General features: G+C 35.7%; 1 protein-coding gene across 4 annotated transcripts in view; it reads left to right on the top strand.

Moving 5' to 3' along the window:
- The window catches only part of LOC100259948 (separase), a 45,421-nt gene that overhangs the window by 8,278 nt on the left and 22,657 nt on the right, over positions 1–14,486 (top strand). For all 4 annotated transcript variants that reach the window (XM_059741384.1, XM_059741383.1, XM_002273838.5 and 1 more), the window contains exons 8-17: positions 1,416–1,709; positions 1,785–1,898; positions 2,044–2,265; positions 2,391–2,501; positions 2,652–2,798; positions 2,913–3,281; positions 3,374–3,463; positions 11,494–11,706; positions 11,812–11,935; positions 12,060–12,830. In XM_059741384.1, coding sequence (XP_059597367.1) covers positions 1,416–1,709; positions 1,785–1,898; positions 2,044–2,265; positions 2,391–2,501; positions 2,652–2,798; positions 2,913–3,281; positions 3,374–3,463; positions 11,494–11,706; positions 11,812–11,935; positions 12,060–12,830 — 2,455 coding nt within the window. The remainder of the gene's footprint in view (positions 1–1,415; positions 1,710–1,784; positions 1,899–2,043; positions 2,266–2,390; positions 2,502–2,651; positions 2,799–2,912; positions 3,282–3,373; positions 3,464–11,493; positions 11,707–11,811; positions 11,936–12,059; positions 12,831–14,486) is intronic.

Here is a 14,486-nt window from a genome sequence, read left to right as displayed (position 1 = left end):
TTCCCAAGCATAACATTCCTCCGGCTTTCCTCACGACGCACTTCAGAGAACACTTCACTTACATAAGGGAGAGGTTGCCGACCAATGATTCTACCCCGAACTTCATCAAACTCAACATTAAGCCCAATTAAAAATTTGAATATCCGTGAACTTTCTACCGTCTTCTTAAAATAGTTGCAATCATCCGTATTTTTCCACTCATCGTCATTGAATAAGTCAAGATTCTACTATAAACCCCTAAGCACATTAAAATATTTCGTAACCGAATTCTCACCTTGACAAATATCGCCCAATTTGAGTTGTAACTCATAGATTTGGGATTGATTTCCAAGGTCTGAATACATTTGAATAATGTTGTCCTAAAGAACTTTGGCAGTAGGATAACACATAATTCGAGCTGATCTCCTCCTCCATGGAATTTACCATCCATGCCATGATCATGAAGTTTTCTGCATCCCAAGTGGCATATCTAGGGTCCGTTTTTGCTGGTTCTTTCGTGTCACCAATCAAATAACCAATTTTGCCTTGACCCCTGATGTACATTCGAACAAATTGTGACCATTTGAGAAAATTGTTCTCATTATGGCGGATTGTGGTGATCTGGACAGAGTGGGAATGAGAATTGGATGTGGGTAATTTTGAGGAATTGGAACCAACAGTAATGGAAGGTGTAGATTCGGAAATTTCTAATATGGTAAAGAGATAGCAATAGAAACGAAAACAGAAGATGAACAGAATTGGAAAGAATGAGAGGAAAAAGAAAGGGCATAGCCAATTAACTTGAATCTAATACCATGTAGAAAAGAAAAAAAAATGTCGTATATTAAATTGAATAAGGAAGGGAAACATGCTTCATTTTATAGAAAAGCTACAATAAATCAAACTAAATCTACAGTTGTACACCCAAATTTCTAGGAACAAAATAAATTTAATATATTCAACTTATCCCTAAAAAACAACAACTTATCCCTAAAAAATAGGTAACAACCAGATCAGAAAAATTCTGATATGATTGAGATTCTCAACATGTTCTACTCAATTTGTTGTAAAAAAATAGAAGGTGGCAGTGATAGGTTTTGTTGTCTATCAAACCACTTCATGAAATCCCCCCATTCTCAACATAGTTGTTTGGTTTTGTTTAAAGTAGGCTAAGATGTTTTAAAAATTAAAGGTGATTTGACATGGTTTAAGAGGCTTTTAATACATTGTTTGTGATGCGTTTATGATACAGTATTGCATATTGAACCATAAGCGGTATATCCTAGAAACAGTATGACCATATTGAACCATAAACAATACATCTAAGAGTGGACTCAATTATACTATTTGATGCCTTCAACAATGAACATTTTTGGACTATTAACTCCAACGTTTAGAGCCTTTGGTACTGATTCAGTTACTAACCTTTTTTGCAGGCTTCAAAGGCAATAAAATTATGTTGTAGAGCATCATGGGCTCGTGTTTCATTTCTTTGCCAGATGTTTTTAGAGAAATCTAAGGGTCTTCATGATGATCTGTCAGAGGATGCTATTACTGATTTTGTCATGGAGGCATGTAAAGAAAGTTCTTTTCTTCTGGACATTGTCCATCAATTTGACAGTGGTAAGGTGAAGAGCATAGTTATGAGTAGCCTTGAAAACTGGTCTGCTGCTGCAAACTTGTTCAACATGCTACCATGTCCTACAGCCTTGGTGAAACAGTGGGTTAAGGTAGCATCCAAATATTCCCCCATTACTTCATTTTATTTTAATGTGACTACTGCCTGATTGTTGCTTGATTTTCAGATTGAATGTAAACTTTCTAAGGATGATATAGAGGATGAATTTTCAACTTTTCATTGTTTGCTGTCATCGTCTGCAAATGTGTCAAAAAGGACACTTGGGATTATTCTAGAGCAGGTTAGACCTCTTTGTGGTGTTTTTCTTTCAATAGGAGTCTTATTGTGCCCTTCCTTTTATATAACTACATCTAGATTTTGGTGCTTTCATTTTGGCTTCGATTAATAGCCATTTTGTTTTCACTTCTTGCTTGAATTTTGATCAGGAACTTCTAGCATATGAAGAAATGAAAGCACTATCCCCCGAATTATGTCAGAAAATGCAAATGAAAATCTTCAATATCCTCTTGCAAGATGTGTTTATCACAAAAGATAGTTGTTTACAGAAATCAAGAATTCTCATTAGAAAAGGAAAGGCACTAAGGGCCTGTGGGACTGAAGGTCTGAAGGATTGTATTCACTGTTTTTCCGAAGCAATATCTACAATTGTGAGCTCCATTTTTGCTTTATTCTTGTTCACTTGTTGCTTACTCATTTTAAAGCCTTTGGTGGTAACGCCTTTGCTCTTCCTGGAGTTGGATTTCTGATTGACATGAAGTAATTACTCATACAGAATGACATGTATGGTGAAACATGTAGCCGTGATATTCCAGTTTGTCATCAACTAGCTGTTTCATACTGCTTACGTGCACTTTGTATCCAGGAGGCTGAACCGACCTCAAAGGTTGTATCAAATTGAGGGCTCGTCTTTCAGAATCTAAATAATTATTGTTAGATGTTTTTTTTTGTGTTCAATTAATATGTGTGTTTAAGATTGATGTCAACAATTTTATCTTACTACACGAAATGTTTACTTCATTTTGGCTGCAAACAGCGGGTCCTTCAAGATATTCATGCTGCCTTAAATCTGTGGTTGAGTATACATATTCCTGAATGCAGCTCTACAGCTGACCAGCACGATCTCTTGTCTAAGAATACAATGCTGCTACTGTATAACATTGTTGATTTGTTATCACTGAAGGTATCTTTTATGATCTTTTTAGTTGGAATTTGATTCTGCTTAAGGAAATATCATCTGGAGAGCTTGCCATCATGGTAATTCTTTTTCAAAATATGCTGTGTTTTCATATTGCAGGGTTACACAAAATTTCACCTTGACATATATAAGCTGATAATCAGATTGTTCAAGTGGAAGAATGTCCCACTGGAGAAGTGTTTGGCTATACTGTGGGAATATAGAAGGATTAACCATGCCCTCTGTACTTCACCCATAAATGAGGCTTTCATCATGACTTTCACAGAGCATTGTGGTGAAAATTCCAAGGTTATTGATTTCTGGATAAGTTGTATAAAAGGATCCCAACCACTGTTGGTTGGGTTTCTTCAGATTTTCTCATTTTTGTTTGCTAATTTGCCCCAAGGTTCTTGTCATTATAAAAGTTCTTTTAGGGTGGATATCACCATTGATGAAGTTAAGGACACTGCTGAAAAACTCATTTCAAGGGTAAGATCCTTCTAGGTTGCCACTATGGATATTTTATTCCCATTTTATGTTAAAGCTAAACCAGTAATCATTTTGTGGTATGCTTCTTATAGGTTCCCGTCAGCAGTCATTCAGTTTTCCTTGCTGGATATCTCTACTATGATTTGTGTGAAAGACTAACATCAAATGGAAGGCTAATTGAGGTAACCTATGTAAGATTTGCTTTCATATTTCATGTTGATGGAAGTTGTGAATTCAAGAAATTGATCTTGTGTGATCTGAACGATGTTATGAGATGACTCACTAGATCTCTACCATAATGAACAAAAATTCTGAATTCCTTGGCTTTGCATTGATTCTGATACAACCATGCAACTGCAATCAGGTTGATAATTGATGTAGAATATGTTGACAAGGAATAAGGCATGTATATAAAGTAAAATATCCTGTATTAATTTTGGGAAATCAACTCGTACCTACTTTAGCCGCCAGATATAGTGTACATTTATAGGTTAGTGCCATTTGGTAACTGTTTTTGATCTAAGAGTGTGCTGGGAAATATGCTAGGCATACATAGAGGGCTCTTTTTACCCATTATCGATTAAATAGTTTGGTTTGCATCTTGGCAATGCCATTCATGTGTGCATGCGAATGTTCTATTGAATGACCAGTGACTATAGTTAAAAAACAAAAGGAATGTATTAAAATTTTTATATGCAATTGATGAGGAACAATGTTGGGAGCACCCTTTCAGTATTTATGGAAGAAAAGGAAGAAAAGAAATAGCATTATAGTTTAGTAGTTTTTAGCATTGCATAGTTATTTATTTATTTTATTAGATTTGGTTTTACTAGCTTATTTCTAGTCAAATTTCTATTTGTTTTAGTTTCGATTTTGATTGGGAAAATGAGTGATGTATGTGTCTCCAAGGAAATTTCCTGGGATCTTAGGCCCTATTTGGAATCACTTATGAAAAGGTAAAAACTCGTTTTTGCTTAGTAAGAGCTTTTATGCCTATTTGGTCAATTGTATTGAAAGAGCTTAGTATGGAAGTTAAAGAAATTTTATTTCTCATGGAAGGTATTTTTTGACTTATATGGGAAACTATTTCATATTTCATTTTAACTTTAAAGATATCAATATTATCTCTTTATAACTCTGGCTTTAGCTTCTATTTCTAGTCGAAAGAAAAAGTTATAAGCTATCAGAATCATGGTCATAGCCTTATGAAGAATGTTAAAGCATGGTATACATTGTGCAAATCCTAATGGCTTAAGCTTTTAGGAAAATTGATAACTTAACATGGTATTATAGCCTCATTTAGCAGGAGGTCATGGGTTTGGATATTATCACATGTTTATTTCTCCAATTTATTAAGCTCACATGGAAGAGGCTATTCGTGGTTTGTTTGCCTATAGGCCTATTTTTCTCTACATGTATGGGTATGGGGCCACACATGAGAGGGAGCATTATAACATGATTAAACATTACAAGTCCAACTTTTAGTAGTTTAAATTTTTAGGAAAATTGGTAACTCAACGAAGAAATTGAGTTTTATGAATCTATATGAACTAGTAGATTCTTTCAATTTTATTAATGGAAATTATTGAGAGTGTAGTAGCTTTCTTCCTTGAAAGGTGTGATTGCCTCCGCCAAAGTGAGATTACTTAGGAAATCTAAGTGTGATTGCCTAGGAGCCTTGGTGTGATTACTAAGGACTCTATTTTTAGATCCTGCATCAATAATCTCCTGAGTAGAATGGGAGTTGAAGCTATCATCAATGGCAAGGGTAAAGGGGTGGTTAGGGTTGTTGTTGTTTATGAGGGATGGAAAGTAGGATTACCTTTTTAGGTTGAAGCTAGTTTGCAATCATTAAATTGAGGGTAGTTTGGTTATAGGAGGTTGAAAGAAGTAGATAGAGCCTTCTTAGGTAAATGGTTGTTTGGATTTGCCATGAAAGGTAGAATTGATGGATGAGAGTGATAACTAGGTATGGAGAGAATTTGGGTTGCTTGTATGGGGTGGGCATATGGAAAAGGATAGGGAGGGTTGGTTGGAATTCTCTAAATACACTTGCTTTAAAATGGGTTATAAGCAATATTGATCCAGGAAATGGTTGATGAATGTAAGCTTCCCTGATTTGTACATTATAGATTAACAAAGATGTGAGGAGTAGCAATGTGTTGTTGGAATGTAAGCTTCACAAGAGATCTTCAAGATTTGGAAGCAAGGGAAAGGTATTTCTCTCCCTCTCTCTTTGTGTCCTTTGATGGATCAACTTTATGGGATGGAGATTAGTGGGAATATAGATGATGCCTTGGATAAGAAGTTATAGTGAAATAAATTTGGAGTACTTTGGAACTCACTACGGTGGAATGCTTTTTGTGGACAATAGTAAAAAAGATGATTTTAACCATTCATGTGTTGGTAAGAAGAGAAATAATGAGAGGAGAGTTCTGTTCACCTTTTTTTTTTTATAAAAAAAATACATGTTATGGTGGTTAGGGATCTAAAAGATTTGATTTTTGTCCTTACTAGAGAATTGGTTGTTCCCATGCACCATGGGGCTGGTATTATCTTGTTGGCATGGAAAGTGTGTTGATAGAGGAAGAAATATGTGGAAGATTGCACCTTAATTCTTAGCTTGGTTATTTGGAAGGAGCCAATTCTCTTGTGCTTAGAAGCCAAGGTAATCAGGACTTGAAGCAAATTCCAATTGGGCTATCTGCTAACTCTAGTTGTGTAAGTGTTCATATACTTTGTTGTTATGTGCTTTATATAAGTCCAATGTGGGATTCAGTTAAGGAAAGTTTTCACAAAAGGTTGGTTTGTTGGAAATGGTAGTACTTATCTTTAGAGGGAGGTGCATATTCATTAGAATCATCCTTTCTAGCCTACCAATTTATTCTATGTCTTAAGGTAGTAAAGATTGATCTTGAGAAATTTAGATGGATTTTATATATGTGTATTTAGGGAGGGTGGGGTTAGATCCTTGAGAGGAAGGGACATGTAGTTAAACGCATGACCTTTTATCTAATAAGAAGCAATGATGAAAATATTGGTTTTTACAGATAGATTGGTAGTTAGATTTTACGAATATATTTGGAAATATCAATGACAATTTTGAAAAAAAAAACATTGATGAATAAAAATTGATCAAAACTTATCAAAATGTTAAGAAAAAGGCTCCTTGAGAGGAAGGGATATGTATTTAAGTGTGACTCTATATCTAATAAGAAGCAAAGATTAAAATGTCAGTTTTTATAAATATATTGATAGTTAGATTTTATGGATGTATTGAGAAATATCGATGAAAATTTTGGAAAAAAAATATTGATAAAATTAAAATTGATCAAAACTTATTAAAATGTTGAGAAAAAAAAAAAGAAAAAAAAGAAAAGAAAATAATTGCATATATATATATATAAAATAAAATCTGTGACATTTAATAACAATATGTGGACTTGAAAATTTATTTAATACTAAAATAATGATCTATTTAATTTAAATACATTCAATGATATAAAGTAAATGATGGTATGTGTATGCCTTTTTAACATTTATATTTTTAATATTTAATTAACATATAAATGATATAAAGAAGCCTTGTTAAGAAAATTATCAGGATAGTTTTATATTTTTGGTAATCAATTAATGAAATTTAAAAATAAAATATTAAGATTAATTTATTTATTAAAATTTTTAATATTTTGTTTTTATGATGGATTTCAATATATATTCTTTTGTGTATATCATTAAGGGCAAATTTGCTCTAGTGGTTATCACTGGTTTCATTTGAACCTTTTGTCATGGGTTTGATTCTCCCATCCACAAGCCAATTTTTAAGGCTTTGACCAAGCAAGAGATGAGCATTGATTGAACAACAAAAGTAGTAGATGTTTGATTGAGTGTTGACCGATTGAAGAAATTGGGAAATTATAAAAAAGGCGAAAGAAATAATCAATACCAAAATATTGGCAAAAGTTCTGAAAAATAGCAGAAAAGTTGGCTAATCAATGTTTGTCCACCATTTGTTGCTTCGATGATGACCGAAACCTTATTGGCCAATTTGAATAGTTGGACTATTGATCATATCTACTGTTAAATTCTCAGTTTTGGTGAACGGTGTGCCAGCTGGATTTTTCTCAAGCTCTAAGGGGTTGCGTCAAGGGGACCCTCTTTCCCCTTACTTGTTCGTCATGGGAATGGAAGTGCTAAGTGTGCTAATCACGAGGGCTGTTGAAGGGGGTTTTATCTCTGGGTGTAGCATTTGGCGAGGTAGAGGGCAGGCTGTCAATATATGTCATTTACTTTTTGCGGATGACACAATAGTTTTTTGTGAGGCAAAAAAAGAGTACTTAACGCATTTGAGCTGGATACTTTTTTGGTTTGAAGTGGCTTCAGGGTTAAAGATGAATTTGGACAAAAGTGAGGTTATTTCGGTAGGGGAGGTGGAAGAGGTGAACGAGATGACTGTTGAAATAGGGTGTAGGGTGGGACAGCTGCCTGCCGTCTACTTGGGGTTGCCTTTAGGGGCGCCTAATAAGGCCACTTTCGTGTGGGATGGGGTGGAAGAGAAGGTGAGGAGGAGACTTGCCCTTTGGAAACGCCAATATATTTCCAAAGGTGAGAGAATCACTCTTGTAAAGAGCACGATGGTCAGCATGCCCTTGTATCAAATGTGTTTGTTCCGCATGCCAAAATCAGTAGCAAGGAGGTTAGAAAAGTTACAAAGAGACTTTTTGTGGGGAGGGGGCAATGGGGAAAAAAAAGTCCACTTAGTCAATTGGGAGGTGGTGTGTGTGGATAAAGAAAAGGGAGGGCTGGGATTAAGGAAGCTTGCTCGTTTGAATAAAGCCTTGCTAGGCAAATGGATTTGGAGGTTTGCTTGTGCTAAGGAGGATCTTTGGAAGAAGGTGCTTGAGGCAAAGTATGGGCAAGAGGACTTTGGATGGAGGACAAGGAAGGCAAATGGGGTGTTTGGAAGAAGATTTTGAAGGAATCTGATTGGTGTTGGGAAAATATGGCGTTCAAGGTGGGGAAAGGCAACAAAATTAGATTTTGGACAGATCCTTGGTGCGGGAATTATGTGCTGTCCCAAAGTTTCCCGAATCTCTTTGCCATGGCTGCCCTAAGGAATGCCACGGTGGAAGAAATGTGGGACCAGAATATTGGCCAAGGTGAGTGGAATTTAAGGTTTCTAAGGGACTTTAATGATTGGGAGTTGGATATGGTGGGCAACTTGCTGGATGTGTTGAGGGAGCATAGGGTTACGTTGGAGGAAGACTCAGTGATTTGGAAGGAAGGAAGAGACGGGCTGTTTAGAGTCAAGAAAGCTTACAACATGTTGGCAATCCCCATTGTCGCTGAGTTCCTGAATAGCAATATATGGGTGGATAGAGTTCCAACCAAAATTGCTTTCTTCGCATGGGAAGCCGCTTGGGGGAAGGTTCTCACTCTTGATAGGCTTCAGAGAAGAGGATGGCAGTTCCCTAACTGTTGTTTCTTGTGTGGTTGCGAAGAGGAAACGATAAATCATATTTTAATTCATTGTACAATTGTCAGAGTATTGTGGGATATCATTCTTGGGTTGTTTAGTGTTCAGTGGGCCTTTCCAGAATCTGTAAAGGAGGTTTTATTTAGCTGGAAGGGCTCTTTTGTGGGAAAAAAAAGGAAAAAACTATGGAAGTCCATCCCGCTGTACATTTTTTGGACGATTTGGAAGGAGAGTAATAGATTAGCTTTTTTTTGGGGGGGGGGGGGGGGGGTTAGCAATTCAGAAGTTAAAAACTTCTTTTGTGTGTCATGTATGGGGTTGGGCTAAATTGTACATTGAAGAGGAGCCGCTCTCCCTTATAGGCTTCTTGGAGTGGTTAGCCTCCACTTAGGGGTTGGTGTGTTTTGTTCTTTTTTGGTTGGGAGGCCTTATTCGCCTCGTATACTCCCTGTATGCTTTGCGGCTCTTTTGCCTCCTGTTAATATATTCTGCGTTTACTTATCAAAAAAAAAAACTATTGATCAGATCTTCTTCCTATTTTGGTTTGAGCAATTGGTTTTTTTATTAAGCCTTTTTTTAGGTTTGATTCTCATTTTTGGCTCGGTTATAAGTTGGAGAAGAGAAGAATTGACTGACTTGGCTGGTTTGACTATTTGGATTGTTGATCGAATCTTTTCTCCAATTCTAGTTCAAGTAGTCGGATTGTTGATCAGACCTTTTGTTTTGCTCAACTCTCGATTTTAGCTCGGTTATAAGTGGAAATAGAGAAAAACTGGCTGACTTGGGACTGGATTGTTGGATCGCAAGAACCGGCTGGTTCCCTTAAAATTGGCTAGGTTAATTTTCCTTTTCTATCATTATTGGTTATTGGTTTTGATGGGAAGATCTCTTGCAAGAAGAAGTAATGTTGACCACTAGGTTAAATATGACTTAAAATACTTTTAACTACCAGTTGAAGCTTTACAAATTTTAATATTTCTCCACTTTCATAAAATGTTAAAATAATATAGGTAAAAAGAGATGATAAATTTTAGAACTATTTATTGGCAAATGCTTCAATAAAATGATTGGAACCAAATGTTTTTTGTTGCTTAGATGAAAACTTTGGATCATATTTGTTGATATATGAGGATATGATAAATGCTTGTGTATTCAAATTTACTTTATTTTTTAACATTGCATATGCACCTTAAGATGCATCTTACTTTGTTTAGGTGGGTGCCTTGGATTGCATCTTGTGCTTAGGTTCTAGAAGAGGCATTCAGTCATAATTAAACACATGATAGTTTGCACATTGGCATGACCTTTGCACTTAAGTGTACCTTACATGTTTTAAAACTAAATTTGAATTTTTATTTGCTTGGTCTCATAAGATAATGGGGGTTGATAATTGTTAGGACTTTAGTCTAAGCCTACTTGATATACATTTTTAGCCCATTACCTAGTAAATTAAGCTTTTGGTTTAAATTTGTTTCTTAACATGGTATTGGACCTTTATTTACTGGAGGTTATGAGTTCAAACCTCTGCGATCGTTACTTCTGTTATTTATTAAGCCTATGTGCAAGCCTGAGGCTTTAGGCCAAGTCTGCTCGAGTGCTCTAAGTCTTCAAAAGTCTATGATTGCACTCTTGCATATACAAAAATAATAACTTCCAACAGTGCCTAGTAGCCAAATCCTATCCAACTTGATTTGGACACTTACACAAAAATATGAGAAAACTTAATATTAATAACTAAATAAGATCCTAACTCTATCAGCAATAAGAATTCCTAAAACTATTGCCTTATGGCTGCTGTTTTCACACACAAACCAAAATGTGTAAAATCACTGAAATTCTCAATAAATGGAATTTCAATTTTCTTCAGATCCAAGGAGGCTATAACTAAGTAGGTGCAGTAATGCTCCATGAAGAGTACTCCACATCATGTGGATTGTATGGAGCAATAATCATTGGTGGACCCTTATGGCCATTTGCAGTTATTTTACTTTATTTTGGTATTTATGTTGGCTTTTTTACACCATTTTTTGACTCATCCTAGAAGCAAAACTTTGAACCACCTGTAATATTATGATCCTTGCCAATTTATGACATATTTCTTATCAGCATCTCCACTTCCCTGGATATATTCATATATCCTAATAACTCTTGTCTATAACTTAGTGGAACACATGCTAATTGATATGTTGTTTAGAGATTTTTTGATCATACTGTGTAGTTTCTATGGTTGTATTTGTATTGAGTAGCAGATCTCTGGCAACTTTTTGAGTTCACCTTTATTGTATATTGCCCTAATTTTGGTGGTATTTAGCAGAAGAAACTCTCATCCATTCTCTTACTGAACTTTGGCCTTATCTCAAGTCACATTTGTTGTTTCAGTGGATGTTTATACCCTTTATAAAGATGCATTTAGAAGGGCAGTACTTTTTCTTCATGACCTTTTCTTTGTTCTTTTTTCCTTTTTGAAGAGGAGAATGAAAGAGGATCACGTGGACTGAGAACTGGAGAATGCCTGTATAATAATAATATTCTCTATGGTTGAAAATCTTCTTACTGGTAGAACTCATTAAGTTCTTGTTAGCTGCATGAGTTGATTTTTTAATTATTTCTTGTCCTTCACCATTTTAATTGTTTGTTCTGTGTGAAGAATTGTTTGAAGGGTTCATCTTAATAAATATGTGTCTTTTTGGTTGCCCATCATAAGTTGTGCTTCTTTAATGGGTTCTGAATCTCCAGGCTCTCTCCTTTGCAAAACAAGCTCATCAATTACGTAGTAAACTCTTTCAAGAAAAATTCAGTCAGAAGTATACATCTGGTCTTAGCGATCTCCAAACTTTTAGACTGGTAGCCACTGAAGTTTGGTCCTTTAGTACAATATCATGGGAATTGGAAAGCTGTGATCTCAGTCCATGGAATGTCCTTCGATGTTATCTTGAAAGTACCCTACAGGTTTGAGTTTTTTTCTTTCACAAAACCTTCTTGTTTTGAACATGAATCCCTACCTCTTGAATTTTTCAAACACATGGATTGAAATTTGTTTCATTCATAATACAGGTTGGAATTATTCATGAGATGATTGGAAATGGGACAGAGGCTGAGGCTCTTTTATGCTGGGGGAAAATGATCTCCAGCTCACAAGATTTGCCACTTTTTATAGTTTCTTTTTCTTCAATGTTAGGTATGGATAACAACTTTTCTTGTTCCCTTATCTGTGCATGCATTTCAGGATATTAATCATTGGTTCTCTACTTAGAAAGAAGTGTAATTATCAGTCAACTTACTGTTTGGTTAACTTTATTTAGGAAAATTATACTGTAAAAAAAGGATTTGGGATTTGGCAGAGAAGGAACTTCAAACTGCCAAACAAGTCATGGTTGATAGCAGCGCAGATATTTCCTGCTTGAAGTGCAGACTAATCCTGGAAGCTACCATTGATCAGCAACTTGGAGATTTATACAGAAGTCACCTTGATTGTACTACAGAAAATCTTTCCATAAAGAGATTGTCTTTTGCTGAAAATCTGTATAAATCAGCCCTAGACAAGCTAAATCTTTCTGAGTGGAAAAACTCTGTTAGTAGTCCTGAAGAATCATGTGCGGCGAGCATATTGTCCAGAAACCAGTTGGATGCAGTGACATTGTTTTCCACAGGGGAGGTGACAAAAGTAAAGATGGAAAACAAGTCTAGAAAGGCCAAAAAAGCATCACAAATTTTACCACAAGAGCAATGCCTGATATCTCAGAATAATTCAAGGTTAACTCGTTCCAAGTATCGTTCTTGTCAGGACAAAAGTGTGAGTGTTCAAGGTGAGGAACAAGCCGGCCTTACTAAATATTCAAATGGAAAATATGTGCCTGCTGGCACTGATCCTTTTAGTCAGAAAGGTTCTCATGTGGACGTAAAAAGTTCAATGGCTGACGTTGGGAGTGAAATTACATGCATTTGTAACAAAATGAAGTGTTGGCATTGTCTTCCTATGGAAGTAATGGAATCTGGGTTGGTGAACAATTTCATATTTATGAAGTGGGAGTTTGTTCGCAGGCGGTTATCACTGAGATTGCTGACTGGCATAGGTATGGATGCAACTGCTCGTTATTAGTTTTAGTTTATGACTGAATATGCACACACAAGAAATCTAGTAACTTGAGCTTGATTTATTCTTGTGAATAAAGTTGAGAATTTTTTTAGCTGAAAATAAAAATGAAAGTTGTGATTTTTTTTATCAAAGTGAGGTTTCATGACAACTCTTTTCCTTTTCCGTTTACTTCTTTCAACTGATACACTTTTTGATCATCGAGATCACTGGGCTAGAACTCACTCACTTTCATTTGCTCTCCCTTTAGAAATTTCTTTAGCAGATAATAAAAAAGGAAAGTTGTGATTGTTGTATCAAACATTTCATGACAACTCTTTTCCTTTTACTTCTTTCAACCAATACGCTTTTTGATCATCTGGATCATTGGTCTAGAACTGAGTCATTTTTCGTTCCTTCTCCCTATAGAAAACCTATCTGTTGGTGATTTAATGATGTAATATCTGTTTTACCCTCCTATATAGGTTTATGAATGCTGTCTTTATGGTTAAATTTGTATTTTGTTTTTTGTTGCATATCTTGAGAGGTGATTGTTTCATAAATACAATGGAAGACTAGACTATTATTGCTGGAAAACATATTTATAGTGAAGGAATGTAGAGCCCTCATAAAAAAAACAGTGAAACACATAGAAAATCCCAAGATAAAGAAAAGAACATTCCCACTCAAAGATCATGAGGGGTTAAAAATCTCCTAATAAAGATGAGAGATGTGGTTCTCCTCTTAGCCATCGTATCTTCTTCTTGATTTGCCAACAGAGTCAAAGAGAGTCAAATGTTTTTGGAAAAGTGACATCCAATGATCATGACACTGATGACCTCTGTTTCCTGTTGAGATCCATGAAATTGGCCTCAGAGGAAACTCCCTCCACCAGATTCTTGAGCTGTATAGAAAGACACCTTTGAAGGCCTTTAGGTAAGGCTAGAATCTTGGCTTCAATGGTGACCCCTATCCCAGCTGGTTTAGGAAAGAGCCGAACAGCATCAAAATTCATTAACATTGAGAATAAGGCCCCTTAACTAACAATATCTGATTACTGTATTTTTCTGTTTGGGACCTTGGGTTCATGGCATACTTAGTCGACTTTGTTCTTTAATTCACACAAAGTTTGGCTCAGAAACTAGGAACAAGTTAGCAGCTCTTAATTCTAGAGTTGTAAGAACCAGAACATATCCATTTGTGTACAGCGTAACCCAAACCCTCTCTTGCCCATCCTCCTCCCGCTCTGTCTGTATCTGTGACTACAGCCAGGCTCTAAGAATCAGCATGTGTCCTCTCTGTGCATATATATAAATGTATGTATGTGTGTACATGTGTGTGTGTGTGTGTGTGCATGCGGTGTTCATTTTGCAATAGCAAGGAGCCAAATATGTTTTAGATGAGAAGTAAAACATGCTAAGAATATTCATGAAATTGGGTTTTGCTCGCTTAAATTTCAACACTATATGATGGTTAAGAACCTTATGTGTATAGAGGTAAATTTGATACATACTATTAATATTATAAGGATGGATTAGAAAAATAAAATCTCTTCTTGAAAGTTTATTGTTAGCTTCATGTTGGTTTCGGTGTCAAGAACCGAAGGGATCTAGCCTTCATTAATTTAACATCAGATATGTTATGAACTTGGTATACT

This window comes from Vitis vinifera, chromosome 12, assembly GCF_030704535.1.
Source record: "Vitis vinifera cultivar Pinot Noir 40024 chromosome 12, ASM3070453v1".
Lineage (NCBI taxonomy): Eukaryota > Viridiplantae > Streptophyta > Magnoliopsida > Vitales > Vitaceae > Vitis > Vitis vinifera.
This window is presented reverse-complemented; position numbering and strand designations above follow the sequence as displayed.